Source organism: Tachysurus vachellii, chromosome 8 (assembly GCF_030014155.1).
Source record: "Tachysurus vachellii isolate PV-2020 chromosome 8, HZAU_Pvac_v1, whole genome shotgun sequence".
In the NCBI taxonomy this organism is placed as follows: domain Eukaryota; kingdom Metazoa; phylum Chordata; class Actinopteri; order Siluriformes; family Bagridae; genus Tachysurus; species Tachysurus vachellii.
In genome coordinates, this window is record NC_083467.1 from 30541976 (window position 1) to 30561519 (window position 19544).

Genomic DNA, 19544 nt, shown 5'->3' on the forward strand with positions numbered 1-19544 from the left:
ACATGAGCGGCCTCAACGCCATTCAGGTGTAAGCTGAACACACTAACACTAACACAGCTTCACTGATGCAAAAACATGCACATGTACTGAGTCCATTTTCCATTCACTTAAAATAAACAGTATTAAATGTGGAGAAAGGCCTGGAAAGGTTCTGGAGGAATTCAGAATTGAGTGAATTAGAATACAGTTGAGAGGATCTACTATTACTATAATGTTCTATTTCACTCACACACACACACACACACACACACAAACACACACACTGCACATTCTGTAAACATTTCACATCACCTTATTATTAATTTTTTTTAATATAAAATTATTTATTAATTTGCTCTGAAAATGTTTCCTCACTCTACACTGTGTTCAGACCAGAGCTGGTGTGGACATGGAACAGTGCATTGTGGGATTTGTCTCTTCACCATACTGTATAGTGTAGACACTACACTATATGTGAGACAGTTGATCTCACTCTCGTTCTACAAAAGGGGAAATAGACTAAGGGGACGTGGATAAAGGTGCACATATTAGAGTGTATGTATAAATGTAACTGGTGTAATCTGCTTTGTGTTTTATGTGAAATAGCCACACAGACATTAGCTGGTGATTTGATTCTTCTTTACTCTGATAAAGATACACAGGGTGTTTATAGACCGTGTCAATTCGCCCTGTTTCATTTCTGAAAGATGAATATCAGGTTCACTGGGGGACAGACAAATGACCAAACTGACAAAAATAATCAAATAATCATGAAAAATAATGTCACATATATGATTTAGATGACAGATTGAAGTACAAAGTAATTAAAAAGATGTAACTGGATTAATCAGAGCTCATTAAAAACCCACCTCTGCCATTCTGAGCCAGTGCAGAGAAAGGAAGAGGAGGTGCCAGGACAGGAAATTAAAGGTTGGGTGTACGTTGTTTTACGTTGTTTTAAGAGTCGGGCCGACAAACAAAACAAACATGTAGCCAATGAGCAGAAGGAGGGTGTTTTGTCAATATGCAGCAGAGAGAGTGTTCAGTGCGCATGTGTGACATTAGCATAAAGGGGCGTGTCTTGTCTATATGCGGCAGAGAGAGTGTTCAGTGCACATGTCTTACATTAGCATAAAGGGGCGTGTCTTGTCTAAATGTGGCGGAGAGAGTGTTCAGTGCGCATGTCTTACATTAGCATAAAGGGGCGTGTCTTGTCTATATGCGGTGGAGAGAGTGTTCAGTGCGCATGTCTTACATTAGCATAAAGGGGCGTGTCTTGTCTATATGCAGCAGAGAGAGTGTTCAGTGCACATGTCTTACATTAGCATAAAGGGGCGTGTCTTGTCTAAATGTGGCGGAGAGAGTGTTCAGTGCGCATGTCTTACATTAGCATAAAGGGGCGTGTCTTGTCTATATGCGGTGGAGAGAGTGTTCAGTGCGCATGTCTTACATTAGCATAAAGGGGCATTTGTGTAATTCTATACATATATGAAATGTAAAATTTTCATACTAATTACATATAAACATGTACAATATTTTGTATGGTGCTGCGGCCATATGAGACTCCCTCATTAAAGAAAACCACATTTTTTGCTTTTCATGCTACATCATTGGTCTGTTCTCTCGACTGGAAGGTTGTTCAACAACATAACGGGTTCTTTAGGTAAAGTTCTGGCTTTCTGCTCTGCCTCCTAAGATAAAAAGTGTTGTCTAAACAAACTGATCCTGTTGTATGAGTTATTTTATTTACAGTAAACTCCAATCGCTATTATTAATAATTAATCTGTTCCTTTAAATATTCAACACATTAAATTTTTAAACAACATTAACAAATATCATAATCTAGCTTTTGGGTTGACTTGTGACCTTACTGCTGTGTTCATTAACACTGTTATTAATGTTATAACAGCTATGTGCCCTGGAACTTCCATGAGCCAGTACAGGGCATGTACAGCTTCGAGGGGGACAGAGATTTAGAGTATTTTCTCCATCTGGCCAATGAGACGAACCTGCTGGTGATCCTGAGGCCCGGGCCGTACATCTGTGCTGAGTGGGAAATGGTGAGAGTTACACAGCTCACCTACTGACATGACATTTTAATGTACAGTAAAAATGAATAAACAATTATAATTATACAGCTGTAATCTTCAGTTATCACAGTCAGACCCTGACCTCACCAGGACTCATCACAACATAGAGGAAATATCCAGGCAGGACCTGATGAAAACACACATTAGGTGGTTGAAGTGCCTTCAGTTTTCAGCGCATCTGCTCACAGACATGTGTTTTTACCTGCAGGCTTTCAGGCTCCTAAACATCTGCAACCCAAATCTCACCAGATCTGCTGACAAACGTTTCACTTCCCTTCTTTCTGTTTGCGATGAGTCTTTTTCTCAGCTCATTTTGTTCTTGTTTTGTGGCTGTTGTGACACCAGATGTGGATTAATAAAGTACTGTATACTCAACTCCGGTTCTGTCTCTCGAACACTTTACACTCAGGTTTTTAGAATATATAGAGTTTCATTCAGTGTTTATATTTGGAGATATTCCACTTTCATTCAGAGGAAGTGGAAAGGGGACGTGAACAAATGAGTAATGATTATTAAAATGTAAGACTATAGTGTGCATGAAGAAATGCCTCAAAAAAAGTAACTAGTCTGTTCTGGGATAGAATGTCTCAGAATTTAAGGCTCTGTTTCAAGAATTTGTCCTAAATCTTAGCAGCTATGACAAGTTAGTGTTAACGTTCATTAGCAGCTACTTCTCTGAGTTATTCATAAATCAGCAAAATGACTTCATTCCTGATGGAGACACTAAACTAATGAGTAGTAGTTATGTATGATGTAAACCTGCTGACTGCATGCTGTACCTGTGTGTGTGTGTGTGTGTGTGTGTGTGGGTGTGTTTAGGGAGGTCTGCCTGCATGGCTGCTCCACAACTCCAACATTATCCTGCGGTCAGCAGATTCAGGTACACGTTAATATCTAGACATTTCCATGACATTTTTTTTAGCTTGCTGACTCTGTGTGTGTGTGTGTGTGTGTGTGTGTGTGTGTGTGTGTGTGTAGAGTACATGCAGGCTGTAGGTGATTGGTTGGCTGTGCTGCTCACTAAAATGCGCCCATGGCTCTATCAGAATGGTGGGAACATAATCAGTTTGCAGGTACATCAGGCTAATTGCAGGTAAGCTAATTAAATTATAATGTATAAAAATAATACATTGTGTGTGTGTGTGTGTGCAGGTGGAAAATGAGTATGGCAGTTACTTTGCGTGTGATCATAACTACATGCGGTCTCTTCGGCTGCTGTTCCGCAACTTTCTTGGCGAGGATGTGGTTCTGTTTACCACCGACGGAAACACGGATAAAGAACTGGCATGTGGAAGTCTACATGGGCTGTACACTACAATCGACTTTGGGACTGGTGTGTCTGTGTGTGTGTGTGTTTGTGTGTGTGTGTCTGTGTGTGTGTGTCTGTGTGAGTCTGTGTGTGTGTGAGTCTGTGTGTGTGTGTGTCTGTGTGTCTGTGTGAGTGTGTGTGTGTGTCTGTGAGTCTGTGTGTCTGTGTGAGTCTGTGTGTCTGTGTGTGTGAGAGAGAGAGATGAGTTTTTAGATATTATTATTCTTTACCTTCTGGTATGATTAGCAGATCATCAGTCTGACAACATTATAAAGGTCCAGGACAAGTGTTAATGTGAAACACAGCGTTAATGTGTTTCTAAAAGTGTTAACATGAAACACAGCCACTTCAAATCATCATATTTTAAGTCATAATTTAATGATTAATATCTGAGCATTAAAAGCCGAACATTATAACCGTTCAGTCATGTTGCACGTTTATTATATACTTAATAAACATCACATTGTGTAACTATACCTTCAAAAAGTTGTTCATTATTCTGTTACAGTAAAGAGAATCATTTTATTCAGTGTGTAAGATCTTTATCTTTATAACAGATACAAACATCAGTGATGCCTTCCTCCGTCAACGGAGATTTGAGCCCAAGGGCCCTCTGGTGAGTTTATATTTTATGAGTTTATACTATCTCTCTCTCTCTCTGTCTCTCTCTCTCTCTCTCTCTGTCTCTCTGTCTCTCTCTCTCTCTCTCTCTCTGTCTCTCTCTGTCTCTCTCTCTCTCTCTCTCTCTCTCTCTCTCTCACACTCACACACACACACACACACATTGTTTTTGTTGGTCTACAATACGGGGTTATATGGGGTCACAGCCAATAGAAGTGTGGCTGTCTGAGTCACTGCTGCATGGATGTGGGGACGGTGTAAATCACCGCAGGAAGGAGGGAGCGAGGGAGCGGAAATAAATGTGTGTGTTGTGTGTTTTAGGTGAACTCGGAGTTTTACACAGGTTGGCTGGATCACTGGGGAGACAACCACACTTTTGTCAACTCACACAAAGTCAGTAAGATGTTGAGAGACATGATGAACATGGGAGCCAACGTCAACATGTACGCTTTAAATTACGTTGTTAATCTTATCTATATTAATATTATATAGAGATGCAAATCTCAAACATATGCATACAATTAAACCTACAGAGTTATAATTAATAATAATAAGTCTGCTCATTGTTGTGGTTTCTGATGGAGACAGTATTCAGCTTTACTTCTGTACAGTGACGTTATGTAAGCTAAAGTCTACATGTTTTTGCTGTTTAGATGATGTGTCATTATTGATTATGAAAGATTCTCAAAATTCAATATTGATTTAATTTCACGTGGCCGACTGTGTGCTGGATTATTTTAACTGGGATTTCACTAAAATGAAATTGTAGTCAGTTCTAATCTCTGTTAAGTGTGAGGTGTTTAGATGCTGCATTTAGCCGACATGTTTCAGGACCTTTAACTGGAGTCTCTATCTCCTCAGGTACATGTTTGAAGGAGGGACGAATTTTGGTTACTGGAATGGTATGTCATTAAAATCACTTTAAAAAATCTCCTGTGTTTCTCATGAACTAGTCAGCCAGGCTTCCTCTGTGACTCGTGCATGCAGCTGCTGTTCATCATGTGTTTTTGTGTTATTACAAAAATAAGAGAACAGCGCTAACTTCCTTTATTCAAGTACAAGGGCTAAGTGTTTGACTTTGGGTAAGTGTGAGCTTAGCTTGATGTTATTATGAGGTTAACACAAAGGTCAGCATAAATTTGGTGTTAGCCTGTTGCTAATAGTGCCGTGAGGGAAGATATAGTGAGGAGTGTGTGATTAGGACACATCCTGTATTCTTTATGGTTACTTGTGTTGATTTACTGTTTAGGAGCAGACCATGACACAAGGTTCCGTCCTGTAGTGACGAGTTACGATTATGATGCTCCGTTATCAGAAGCTGGAGATCCGACTGACAAACTATTGGCCATCAGAGATGTCATTAAAGACGTATGAGCACAAATCTAATCAACACTATTTATGATAATGTTATGTTATTCTAATAATATCTTAATAGTGTTAGTAAAATAACAAATTCACGTAGAACATTATTTCCATATATATAATTAAAAATATAGAAATCTCTGTTTTTTAATATTTTCAGTTTTATGATATTCCAGTCGGACCGATGCCCCCAGCTACACCAAAGATGGCATATGGTTTTGTAAGGCTGGAAAAGGTCATATGACTTTATATAAACCAATAAATAATAGATTATAAAACATATATGGATATATTAGATATTTGTTTTTATAAATGTGTTCTAGATCGGTAATATCAGTGGTTTGTTGGAGATCTTGTCACCTCAAGGACCTGTCAAGTCTCTAAAGCCACTAACGTTTGAGGAGATCAAACAAGTAAGATTTGTCTGTCAGCTTGTTTGTCTATCCCTGTGGCTGTGTGTGTATTATGTGTGTATGTGTATTAATAAACGAACAAAATAATTAATAAATAAATAAGTAATACTGCTGGGGATTATAAGTGATTGTGGATCAGTTTCACTCTCACTGAGGTGATCTGCCCAGACATTGGTGGGAGAGCACATGGGGGCCAAACACACTACTTGACGGGCTGTTGATTTTGGTTTCCGATGCCTGTTGTCACATCACTTTGTTCACTTGAATATTTTGTTCATCTAGATCTAATGTGTGATGATGACATTCCTCCTTATTAACAGTGAGTTTTTTGTCACAGATATGACTTTATAGGCATCAAACTTTATATTACATTGGACATGTAAAGTCACAGGTTTATCGGGTGCAGCATGGCCGTATTTCTCCTTAGTCTTTTTTGCTGTTTCTCTGATTCCACATGCTCTGTTCCTGGATGGCATATTACATGTTCCTAGGAGTTTCCACCAGATGGATTGGTAAACTGCAGCTTCTTCCAGTTGTGAGAGATAAAACATTTTCTCAGTGATATTTTAGAGGGTCTTTTGACCACCTGCAGATGAATCTGTCTATACAGGACTTGCAATTTCAGGTGACTCTGAGGCATCTTCATAACATGCCCAGGTCACAGGGGCCGCACCAGAGAATTTTGCACGCTTGTGCTGAGGGCACAGCAGTTCATTTAAAACGGTAGCTGAGCCATTACACATAATATTTGTAAACTAGGTCTTGGGCTTATGTTTTATATTCTCACTTCAAGCAAAATCTGAATTAGAATTACAAGGTCGCTTATTTGGCACAAGAAACCGCTCATTTTTAAAGTAAAATGTAATGATATGCCTATGCCAGCATAGCTGCAACTCATTTCACATGGCGTTACATTACACACATGTAATAAATTCAAATTATAATTCAAATTTATTTGTATAGCGCTTTTAACAATGGACACTGTTTCAAACGGCTTTAGAGAACATACAGGTGCATCTCAATAAAGTAAATGTAATTATTTAGAATTATACAGTAGAATTATGTATTTCAGTAATTCCACTCATAGTGAAACTTGTGTATTATATTAATTCAGTAACACAAACTAAGTAGTTTAAAAAAAAGTTTGTTCATTTACTGTATATGTACTCAATACTTGGTTTGGGGCTCCTTTTGCTTTAATTACTGCCTCAGTTCAGCGTGGAGGTGCTCAGTCTGTGGCACTGCTGAGGTGGTGTGGAAGCCCAGGTTTCTTTCTCAGTGGCCTTCAGATCATCCTCATTTTTTGTATCTTGTTTCTCATTTTCTCTCTTGACAATAACTCATAGATTCTCTATGGGGTTCAGGTCTGGTGAGTTTGCTGGCCAGTCAATCACACCAACACCATGGTCATTTAACCAACCTTTGGTGCTTTTGGCATGTGGGCAGGTGTCAAATCCTGCTGGAAAATAAAATCAGCATCTTTAAAAAGCTGCTCAGCAGAAAGAAGCATGACGTGCTCTAAAGTTTCTTGGTACACGTGTGCAGTGACTTTGGTTTTATAAAAAACACAGTGGACCAACACCAGCAGATGACATTGTACACCAAATCAACACAGACTGTGGAAACGTAACACTGAACTTCAGACAACTTGGGCTATGAGCTTCTCCACCCTTCCTCCAGACTCTAGGACCTTGGTTTCCAAATGAACTACAAAACTTGCTCTCATCTGAAGAGAGGACTTTGGACCACTGAGCAATAGTCCAGTTCTTCTTCTCCGTAGCCCAGCTAACCCTAACCCTAACCCTCTGACATTGTCTGTGGTTCAGGAGAGGCTTAACAAGAGGAATACAACAACTGTAGCCAAATTCCTTGACACGTCTGTGTGTGGTGGCTCTTGATGCCTTGACCCCAGCCTGTTATTCAGTAATAGCCTGTAATCCTTTATGGATTTTGCTTGACAACCCTCTGAAGGCTGCGGTTCTCTCGGTTGGTTGTTCACCTTTTTCTTCCACACTTTTTCCTTTCACTCAACTTTCTGTTAACATGCTTGGATACAGCTCTCTGTGATCAGCTTCTTTGGCAATGAATGTTTGTGGCTTTCCCTCATTGTGATGGGTGTCAATGATTGTCTTCTAGACCAGGGGTTCCCAACCTTTTTTGTGCCAGGGACCGGCTTATTCATAAAAAAAATTCCAGGGACCAGTTGTCAATTTTAATGCCTCAATTTTAAGATGCATCGTTTGGAACATATCACTGTGTAAAACAGTAACAGCCTATCATTTAATTGCATATAATGAACATGGTGGCAACAAACTTTCAGAAAAGTTCACAAAATGTTTCCCTTTTCTCCCATACAATTATGTCTACTTCAAAAGCAACTTACACGGCACTATATAAAATTAGAGATTAACCTTTATCCTTTAACAATAAATACCAGACCAGACCAATGAGAACAGAACATGAACTGCTTATTGATATTACTATAGCCTATTTGTTCTTCCTGGGCATCCATAAAAACATATATGCATCCAAAACAATGCACACAAATTCCAGGATACAATAAAATGAAATTTGAAAAGGTCTGCTTCACAAATATGAACGAAAACCAGCTTACAGTCTGATATCCATGTCAGTGAGACCCCTGGGATTGCTTGGAAGCTACAAGAACATCATACCAGGGCTTGATGGTTGACAATGAGACACGCAGTGTATTCCTCACATCCAGTCTGTTTCTCAGTCTGGTCTTAGTGGCAGTCATGGCAGAAAAACCTGCCTCACACAGATATGAAGTCGGGAACGGGAGCAAGGTTTTCAGTGCAAGGGTGCTGATCTCAGTGTATTCTTTCGATGCTTTGATCCAGAAGGATGTCAATGGTGTTGAAATGAGAGTTTTCAGGCCTCTGTCATTTTTGAGCTCTAGCAGCTGGTCTTCTTGTCTTGATGAGAGCTGGTTCTGACCGTCATCATCTTCAGAATTAGAATCAAAATTTACTTCTATTAGCATGAAAGTTTTCACATACAGTACAAGGAATTTGCTTTGGTGTTTTGGTGCAAAATAGGGATGTTAACGATTAATCGACGATAAGCAGGTTCATGCGCGGGCGTACTGCTCAACCGCAAAACATGTAAAGAGAGCGCGCCGGAGTTATGTTTGGGACCATTTTACACCAACATGACTATAAGTTTGTGGGTTCATTTCCAGCCTTTTGTTTTGTGCAAATTTAAGTTGTAATATTGTGTTTTTGTGTAGGCCTATCTATATCTGATTTATCTCATGACATTTAGCATGCATTTGGTTAAAAGTTAATGTACTAAAGGGAAGCCTATGGTGATCCTCAGCTTCAGCGCGTGCAGCTCAAACGGCACGGCACAACTAATAATGACTATTGGGACTGTTATATTACATAACATTATAAAGAGAACAATATTGTAATAAAACGTAAATTATTTGGGTTTAGTTGCCGTGTCGCGTTGCTCCAGGAAGAGCGCGTCCACAACATGTGCATTCTCGTAATTTTGTGCAGATATAATTTGTAATGTTATGTTTATTTTGTATATATCTGATTAATAACATATAGGTCAGGATACGTTTCTTTGAGTTAAATAAAGCGCTAACAAAGTGCTCCAGTTTACCAGAATCTATTCAACGCGTGCAGCTCAAACAGCAATGCACAGCTAATAATAATGATGAGAACACTATTTTATTAAATTGTTGTGAATTAATTGGTAGTTGTCATTTTCAGCACATTGTTCCAGGAAGAACAACAACCACAACAGTCCACAACAGTCAAAATAATATATTTAAAGTAATTAAATATAAAAAGTAGCCTATTATTGTTTTAAAAAATCTGCATTTACTAAAATTACTATTTTGCCAAATTGAAAATTAAATAGAAAATATACTTTGGGAAGGGCGTTTTATATGAATATGTAATGTGCATATATTTACCTTGGAATGGGTTGTGCATCCATTCTTTGCAATTCCTTGGGTCTTTTTCAGATGGGAAATAACGCTCAAACTCATCAGACAGTGATGTCAGGTATCAACTGGCCAAGTCCTTCAGCATCCTTGGAAAAACTGGATAAGTTGCTGAACATATCAAAAACACCCCGGTTGACGCGCCGTGCCCAGGTTTCCAGCTTGGCTTTAAATCCAGCGATTTTTATCCGCCAACCTGAATGTGTCAGCCATCCTCCCCTGCATTGTCAAGTTCAAGTCATTCAAGAAAATGTCACTCAAGGGTGCTGACTCAAGTGCGCTGCTAAGGGTGACTGCTTGTTGGAGAGGAATTTCTGTAATTCCTCTCTTAGCTCAAACACTCGTGTTAGGGGTTTCCCTTTGGACAGCCACCGAACTTCTGTATGTAGAAGCAGGCGCTTGTGATCAGCATCCATGTCCTCACACAGTAATTCAAACAAACGCGTATGTAATTTATGCTTGCATCATTACAACCTTTTTTAACAAAAATAAATAAAAATAAATAAATAAATAAAGTTTCTGTAAATCATCTCGCGACCCCCCGCCCCCCACTCCGCGAACCCCCGGGGGGGTTGCGACCTCCACTTTTGGAACTGCTGGTGTAGACAACTAGAGGTAACCAGGCTAGTGATGCTAACAGGCTAACCAGCTAGAAGTGGACATGCAAGAAAACAAATATAAATTAGCGATATCAAAAAGCATTTCTAGTGAGTATTATTTTGATGATGCTATTGCCGGTGTGTTCACCCTTTGTAAGAAGGAAGCAGTTCAAATATAAACTCAAAAAAAATTCAAGTGAAAACAATGTAAAAAAAATAAGTAAATGTTTAGACTTTTTCATTTGTTCTTGTAAATTATTAACTAAATTATTAATTTAAGCACAGTCTATGCATTTTTTGAGGATGCTAAAGCACCTGCTAGCCCCCTCTCTGGTGCCGCCTAGGCCAGGATGGTGCATTTGGTGTTCAGTGATCATGGAGTCTGTGCTCATGCAGTTTGTTCTGGCAAGTGCTTTAGAATGTGGCACATCATGACACTACATGATCCTCAGGATTCACTGCAGGCACCTTGCATGGAAGTGCTCCAACAACCTTAGATGGTAACTGTATGTGACCCAGACTTAGAAAAACCTTTTATCTGAGATTACCAAAGGCTGCAGCAGCTTTTTTCACGTGTGTATCTTCAGGTCATGAAGTGTATTTGGGCCTCTTTCACATTAGGCATCTGAAATGTGGAGTACCGGTATGATCTATCACAAACTCTAGTTGATCTAAGTGAGAAGATGACATCTTTTTAATTTGTTCTATTAAAAAAACAGAAAAACCAGCATGAATGTGTTTAGCTCTTTAGTTTTGTTTGTAGGTGACTTTAGTCAGCAGTGTATCCACAGGCCAGTGCAGGATTCATCCCTGCAGTTCTGTCGCTCTCACGGCCTGTTGATGCACTGCATGATGCTTTTTATTTCAAAAAGTGCTGTTAGAACACCCTGTTCTCAGTATTGTGCTCACATCAGTTTTATGAATAATGACATGTATGCCAAGAAATTTTATAATATTTTTTATTCACACACATTTTTTAAATATACAGTTTGCACAAATATATTTTTTCTCACAAATGTGAGAGCAGTACTCTGTCAATCCTTTCACTTTCCATGTTTCTCATTTATACAACTTAACCTTGATAAAGGGCACAACAATGGCATCTTTGCACTGCTATTTTATCTCTACAGTGTTATTTTTAGACGCTTCTTCTGTTAGTTTAGAGAGCTTTGGGGCTGCTTGGAGTTAAAAGTAACACTCAGGAGAGCAATAGCTGGCAGAAGCAGCTTCACAGTGGCTTTGGCTGAAGAGGAACAAGCTCTGGCAAATACCTGACCCTGAATCAGAGTCACAAGTAAATACTGGTTGTTGGTGCCCATTCGTGATGTTTCCTGTGGAAGAATTTTGTTCTGATATCTTTTTATTATTTAAATTTTAAATATCATGGTTATTTGCTGATGTTAGGTGTGATCTGTGTGGTTTAAGAATGAAAAGAATGTTGTTTTGTTAGCTGAATATCATTATTATAATAATAAATAATAATTGTAGCATAATTTCAGTACTATGGATACGTGTTGTATCGGACTCTGCTGCCGCGGGACATTTCAGATCAAACACCACTGATCTCACCACTGAATGGCATCCATGACCGTGCCTATGTCTCTGTAAATGGGGTGAGTGTGTGCACAGGTTTATCAGGGTGTGCTGGTGAAAGATCTTGCATTATTTGATGTGTGTGATTGTGTGTGAAGGTGTATCAGGGTGTGATGGAAAGAGACATTGCATTGGTGGTGAATGTGACAGGGCGTGAAGGAGATCAGCTGGACCTTTTAGTGGAGAACATGGGCAGAGTGAACTTCGGCCACAAAATCAACGACTACAAGGTAAGAACCTGCTAAGGAAGAAAGTTATGAGAAATTTAAATAAACCTTAAGTGCTGTGTACAGTGTGGTAGTGAGTGTGTGTTAGTTACCTTCTGTCTGCTGTGTACACATTTTGCAAACAGGGCATCTTGGGAAATCTGATCCTGGGTAATGATGTGCTTTCTGATTGGCTGATTTTTCCTTTGGATATTGATGGAGTCATTGCAAATGGCTGGCTGCAGTCAGGATGGAAGGCAGATGGGAATGAAGTGGGAGACGTTGGACCAAGTTTTTATTCTGGCACTTTAAAACCCAATGGAATCTCCAGAGACACCTTCATCAAACTTACTGGCTGGACCAAGGTGCATTAAATCCTCTTATGTTCATCAGCAACAGCCCAGGATAATTCGCTTTACAGATTATAAATAATGCTAGTTTCCAGAAGGGTTGAGTCTGTTAAGGACAAGGTTTCGAGTGTATATGGTGCAGTGTTTAAAGCATTGTGATTCTAATCAGAATGGGATTTTAAACCCAGTATTTGTTCCTGTTGGGTCCCTCTTACTGTTGTAATATTGTAATAATGTAAACTTTTAAAGATGTAAATGTAAAGCACTCCTATGTTTAAGCATTTAGAAAGAAACATGATTATGTTAAGTGCCAGGTGATCTTTCATGTGTGACCTGGAGCTGTCATTTCAGATACAGTGACATTTGAAGAAATATTTTCTTAATTTGGATTAGTTATGACAGTAAAGCAACAATACAATTTTTAAAAAATGTTTTAACAACATTTAGCTTCTAGCTTCATTTAGTTCCCCTTAACCACTGAAACAAACATTCAATAAATATATAAGTATATACATTTTAGGAAGAAAAATACAGTGTGGAAGGAAGTAGCAGAGATCGCTGGTGCCTCTGGTGGCTGTATCAATCAAATCAAATCAAATCAAATGTTATTTGTCACATACACATACTGTACATACAGGGTACGACATGCAGTGAAAAGCTTTTGCATCTGTCCGGTATATAAGAATAAAAAAGAAATGCTATTAGGGATAAAAACCAAAGCCAAAGGAGATAGATAAATAAAGTATAAACTATATAAAACTATATAAAATATGAAAATATATGTGAAAAAATAATGTATATACATAAATATACATAAATGCATATGTATAAAGTGGCACTGTGCTGTGCAAGTCCAGAGTTAAAGTGTCAGTGCAAAAAAGGTGTGCATAAAAACAGTGAAGATGGAGGGAGAGGTCCAGTACTAGATCCTGGGTGTTTCCTGGTTTAAACTCTAAATGGCCTGCAGAAAGAAGCTTCTCCTCATTCTCTCTGTGTTTGCTTTCAAGGAGCGTAATTGTTTCCCTGAACACAACAAAGAAAAGAGTCCATTGTTGGGATGTCTGAGATTCTTTACAATCTTCCTGGCCCTGGTCCTGCACCACGTGCTGTAGATGTCCTGCAGGTCAGGGAGCTCAGAGTGGAGGGTACGTTCAGCTGACCGCACCACCCTTTGGAGGGCTCGCCTGTCCTACATGGTGCTGTTCCCGAACCAGGAAGTGATGCTACCCGTCAGGACGCTCTCAATGGTGCAGGTGTAGAAAGTCTTTAGCACCTGAGAGGGTAGTTTGAAGTCCCTTAAGCGTCTCAGGTGGTACAGACGCTGCCGGGCCTTCTTCTTCACCAGGGTGTTGATGTGACAAGAACAAGACAGGTCCTGTGTGATGTGAACACCTAGGTACCGGAAACTGTCCACTCTCTCCACTGGGGTCCTGTTGATGTTTAGCGGTTGGTATGACCGCTCCTGCTTTGTGCTGAAGTCCACTATCAACTCCTTAGTCTTGCTGACGTTCAGGAGAAGATTGTTCTCCTGGCATCATCTCTCCAGGTTTTTAGTCTCCTGTAGGTAGGTCGTCTCATCGTTGTTGGAGATCAGGCCCACCACAACAGTGTCGTCAGCAAACTTGATGATGGTGGTGGAGTTGGAAGTGGCCACACAGTCATAAGTGTACATTGAGTACAGCAGGAGGCTCAGAACACAACCCTGGGGAGCTCCAGTGCTGAGGGTAAGGGTGGATGAGGTGTGTTTGCCCACCCGTATGGCTTGTGGTCTGTCTGTCAGGAAGTTGCAGATCCATTGACACAGCGGCAGGCTGAGTCCCAGGACCTCCAACTTTGAGGTGAGCGTGGAGGGAATTATGGTGTTAAACGTTGAACTGTAGGCCACAAACAGCATTTTTGCATAATTCCCTTTTCTGCAGTCCAGGTGGCTCATCGTAGTGTGGAGAAGATGAGCAATGGCATCCTCAGTAGAGTGGTTCTGGCGGTACGGAAACTGTAGTGGATCCATTGTGTCTGGTAGTGATGCAGTGATGAAGTCTCTGACAAGTCTTTCAAAGCACTTCATCACTACTGAGGTCAGAGCTACAGGGCAGTAGTCGTTGAGGCAGGCAGGCTGGGGTTTCTTCAGGACAGGAACAATGGTGGACTGTTTAAAGCATCAGGGGACAACAGACAGTTCCAGTGAGAGGTTGAATATCTCAGTGAACACCAGTGCTAGCTGGTCAGCTCAGGCTTTCAGAACCCAACCAGTGATGCCGTCTGGTCCTGCTGCCTTCCTGGTATTCACTCTCCTGAATGCTCTCCTCACGTCATGCTCTGAGATGGTGAACGTGTTTACCTCCCCAGCTCTCTCAGCGTGCATGCTGTTTGTGCCGCTAGCACCGCTAGCGTGGTTAGCTGCAGCTTGAAAGCGAGCATAAAAGATGTTAAGCTCGTCTGCCAGAGAAGTGTCCGCATTCCCCATTCTAGAAGATGGTGTTCTATAGTCCGTAATGTTCCTTAGACCCTGCCACAGGCTCCTAGAGCCACCATGTTGGAACTGTGACTCTAGTTTCCTCCTGTAGCGCCGCTTTGCTGCCTTCATCGCTCTGCGCACACTGTAAGACGCAGCCTTGTACTCGTCCAATGTATGTAGCTAGTGCAGTTAGTGAGTGTGAAGCTAATATGATTATGTAACAGGTAAATGAAGCAACCAGTTTTCACACTGATTAGTGTGCTTAACTAGTTAGGTTTAGAAAATACACATAACTAATACTGTCTTACTAATACTTTTCCTCATCTGAAGTAAGAAATAAAAAGTGGTTTGGCTACAAAGGACATTACATGTGACAAGTGAACTCGTATTCTTTTTTATGTTAGATTCAGTATATAATGTCATTACAAGTCTACAATCAACAAATCAACAATCTATTCGAATCTTTGAGAATTTATTTGTCATTTTGCATGTGTTTGTGTGTTTCAGGGTCAGGTGTTCATTAATGGTGTTAATGTGGGTCGGTTCTGGCCAGAACGTGGTCCTCAGCACACACTGTATGTTCCTGCATCATTAATCAGTGCCACATTAACCAACAACATCACTGTGCTAGAACTGGAGAGAGCAGCCGATCACAGACGAGTGGTGTTTACGGACCGCCCTCAACTTGACAATGTGGCTGTGTAAAGCAAACACACACATACACACACACACACACACACACACACACACACACACTTCCCTACACGATAACAAAGAATATTATATTAATATCCTTACACCATTTTTGAAAGAGCAACAAAATTGGAAAAGTGACCCTCTGCTCTTGGTTTTGGTGTGTGTGTAGGGACATAATTATGATGTGTGTATATGTATATAAATATATATATATATATATATATATATATATATATATATATATATATATATATATATATATATATATATATATATATATATACACATACATATATATAATGTGTGTAATATGAATTGAATATTGAAACCCATTTCCCCCAGGATTAAATAAAGTATTCTGATACTGATATATTGTGTGTGTAGAGTTATACTTCTGAATTAAAACGTGTTTGTGGCATGATACACCAAAGAGGATCATGGGTAATGTGGCATGAAGAAATGTGTGAGTGCACAGTCCTCCAGTGGCTGCCTGTGTGTTGTGTGTCTCATCGGTGCTGTGTGCCAGGCTGGGAGGAGTATCTGATTGTGGATGTAGAAGTGGTTTGATGTGATACTTCACTGAAATATTTGGAATATGATATTTGACCTGTTACTGGTCTCTGATCAGGGTTGTGTCTCTTTGCTGGTGTTACATGTTATTTTACTTGATAGACTAGAACATGATGTTGTGGTAGGGGGCACGGTGACTTAGTGGTTAGCACGTTCGCCTCACACCTCCAGGGTCGGGGTTCGATTCCCGCCTCCACCTTGTGTGGAGTTTGCATGTTCTCCCCGTGCCTCGGGGGTTTCCTCCGGGTTCTCCGGTTTCCTCCCCCGGTCCAAAGACATGCATGGTAGGTTGATTGGCATCTCTGGAAAATTGTCCCTAGTGTGTGATTGCGTGAGTGAATGAGAGTGTGTGTGTGCCCTGCGATGGGTTGGCACTCCGTCCAGGGTGTATCCTGCCTTGATGCCCAATGACGCCTGAGATGGGCACAGGCTCCCCGTGAACCGAGGTAGTTTGGATAAGCGGTAGAAGATGAATGAATGAATGATGTTGTGGTTAAAGCGACAGCTCTCTCCTGGATCAGGTCTTATTTGACAGATCGATATCAGTTTGTAGATCTAAATGGTGACCACTCTAAACAAACTAAAGTAATGTTCGGTATTCCGCAAGGTTCTGTTTTAGGCCTATTGCTTTTCTCCCTATATACTGTATGTTACCACTTGGTGCAATTATTCATAAACATGGTATTGGCTTCCACTGTTGGTGATGATAATGCTGATGACACACAGCTATATGTTTCAGCTCAGTCAGATGTGAGTCACCAGATTAATAAGATTGAAGATTGTGTTGTAGTGGAAATTTTAGGGGAGTATGTGAGCAGGTGTTCAATTAGAACTGAAAATGGAATGTGGCCTTGTTGAGGTGATAACTCAAAGGGATACATCTTCAGTAACCCGGGAGGATGCATGAAAACACATACACACATACCTGGGGTACAAAAGGGAGTGCCAAAACACTAGATTTAGCCTCCTCACTGTGCAGACTTTGCACTGTTTGGAAGATGCCTTTTGCTGCAGCAAAATTAAATTCTTTCTTCACTTCTTTGCTTTTAATTCCACCTCTGAGTATGAGTGTATTTTATACATCTAGATCAAAACTGCCACCACAGTGTGAAGGACATTAGACAGTGGACGCTTACTAACTTCCTCCTGCTTAACTCTGACACACAGAAGTTCTTGTACCAGGACCACAGACAGACAGAAGTAAGCTTTCTGATTACAGAGTAACTCTGGATGGTCTTTCTATTACATCATGTGCAGCAGTAAAAGACCTCGGTGTGATTATTGATACTGGTCTCTCATTTGAAGCTCACATAAATAATACCACAAGGGTTAGCCTTCATTCAGCTCAGAAATATTACTAAGATAAGAAATACTGTATGATGTCATTACATGATGCAGAAACACTAGTTCATGCATTTGTTACCTCTAGGTTGGATTATTGTAATGCTTTACTGTCTGGATGTTCCAGTAGGAGCATAAACAAGCTCCAGTTAGTCCAGAACACAGCAGCTAGAGTCCTAACTAGAACCAGAAGATATGAACAAATCACCCAGATCTTATTCTTATTGCATTGGCTCCCAGTCAAGTTTCACATTGATTCTTCTTCTTCTTTTGGCTTTTCCCTTCAGGGATCTGCATCTTCTGGATCTTCTTTGGCTTCTGCATCCTCAACACTTGCACCCACTAGCTTCATATCCTCATTAATTACATCCATATACCTCCTCTTTGGCCTTCCTCTTTGCCTTCTGCCTGGCAGCTCCATGTCCAACATTCTCCTACCAATATACTCACTCTCCCTCCTCTGAACATGTCCAAACCATCTTAATCTGGCCTCCCTAACTTTGTCCCCCAAACGTCCAACATGAGCTGTCCCTCTGATGTACTCGTTCCTAATCCTATCCAATCTTGTCACTCCCAAAGAGAACCTCAACATCTTCAGCTCGGCTACCTGTAGCTCTGACTCCTGTCTCTTCTTCAGTGACACTGTCTCTAAACCATACAGCATGGCCGGTCTCACCACTGTCCTGTACACCTTCCCCTCGATTCTTGCTGATATTTTCCTATCACACAGAACTCAGGAGACCTTTCTCCACCCATTCCAACCTGCCTGCACTCGCTTCTTTACCTCTTTCCCACTCTCCATTACTTTGGACTGTTGACCCCAAGTACTTAAACTCCCGTACCTTCTTCACCTCTTCACTCTGTAGCCTTACTGTTCCACTTCCCTCCCTTTCATTCACACACATGTACTCATTCTTACTATGTCTGACTTTCATTCCTCTTCTCTCCAGCGCAAACCTCCACCTCTCCAGGTTTTCCTCCACCTGCTCCCTGCTCTTACTCCAGATCAAAAAAGTCAGATTAAAATCAGATTTATATCAGATTAAAAAAGTTTCACATTGATTATAAAATACTATTATTAACCTAAAAAGCACTCAGTAGTCACACACCAAAGTACCTGAGAGATATTTTGGTATTTTATGATCCATCACGCCTACATCGATCAAAAAGTGTAGGCAATTTGGAAGTACTTCAAGTACAAAAGTCTCCAGTGGTGGGCAGAGCTTTTTCTCACAGAACTTGAACAGTTATGGAACAGACTTCCAATTAGTGTTCAGGACTCAGTGTTCAGTGTTTAGCTTTTTATGAATTTTTATTTCATCAATCCTGATGTTCTACACCAGGATGGAGTCTCGTCTCCCGGTGGTCACCCTGCCAGGGATCTGCATGTGCAATCAGTGACTAATGGAATTGCTGTGGATGGAGCCGTCTGGAGACTGTCATGCCTTCTTTGAATCCAGTGTTGTGTCAGTCAGCTGTATGGTCTGGTCTTGACCAGAGATCATCTGAAGTCTTTGACAGAAAGGAATTAGTGTTAGGTTTGTGCTGACCCAGGAGCTCTCGGTTGCATTATAATAAATTATAACCGCATTATAAACTGTTGTAGAAAGGCCATTATTGACATTTACATTATTTACATTGACATAATTTCCTGTAGAGTGTCACCCAAATGAGGATGAGGTTCCCTACTGAGTCTGGTTCCTCTCAAGGTTTCTTCCTCATATTATCTCAGGGAGTTCTTTCCCGTCTCCTTTGGCTTGCTCATTAGGGATAGGGATAGATTGTATTCTACTCTTACTACTACTAATATTTTTAAATTAATTTTAATCTTAAAATTGTATGTATTCATTTATTTATTTTTTCTTATTATTACTATTATATATTAATGTATTTATTTTTTTCTCTCTTCTGTTTCTATAATTCTGTAAAGCTGCTTTGAGACAATGGGAATTGTTAAAAGTGCTATAGAAATAAATTAAAT

At 40.2% G+C, this 19544-nt stretch overlaps 1 protein-coding gene across 1 annotated transcript in view; it reads left to right on the forward strand.

Annotated features, from left to right (window-relative positions):
• glb1l (galactosidase, beta 1-like) overlaps nucleotides 1-16022 on the forward strand; it is a 16750-nt gene extending 728 nt beyond the window's left edge. The window contains exons 2-16 of the mRNA XM_060877156.1: nucleotides 1-28; nucleotides 1889-2039; nucleotides 2889-2949; nucleotides 3048-3142; nucleotides 3222-3402; nucleotides 3936-3994; nucleotides 4321-4442; nucleotides 4861-4901; nucleotides 5249-5367; nucleotides 5522-5596; nucleotides 5685-5774; nucleotides 11852-11965; nucleotides 12044-12175; nucleotides 12298-12516; nucleotides 15464-16022. The exon at nucleotides 1-28 is cut by the window's left edge and continues 136 nt beyond it. Of these exons, the coding sequence (XP_060733139.1) occupies nucleotides 1-28; nucleotides 1889-2039; nucleotides 2889-2949; nucleotides 3048-3142; nucleotides 3222-3402; nucleotides 3936-3994; nucleotides 4321-4442; nucleotides 4861-4901; nucleotides 5249-5367; nucleotides 5522-5596; nucleotides 5685-5774; nucleotides 11852-11965; nucleotides 12044-12175; nucleotides 12298-12516; nucleotides 15464-15661 (1685 nt within the window). The 3' untranslated portion in view covers nucleotides 15662-16022. The remainder of the gene's footprint in view (nucleotides 29-1888; nucleotides 2040-2888; nucleotides 2950-3047; nucleotides 3143-3221; nucleotides 3403-3935; nucleotides 3995-4320; nucleotides 4443-4860; nucleotides 4902-5248; nucleotides 5368-5521; nucleotides 5597-5684; nucleotides 5775-11851; nucleotides 11966-12043; nucleotides 12176-12297; nucleotides 12517-15463) is intronic.
• The last annotated feature ends 3522 nt before the right edge of the window (nucleotides 16023-19544 follow it).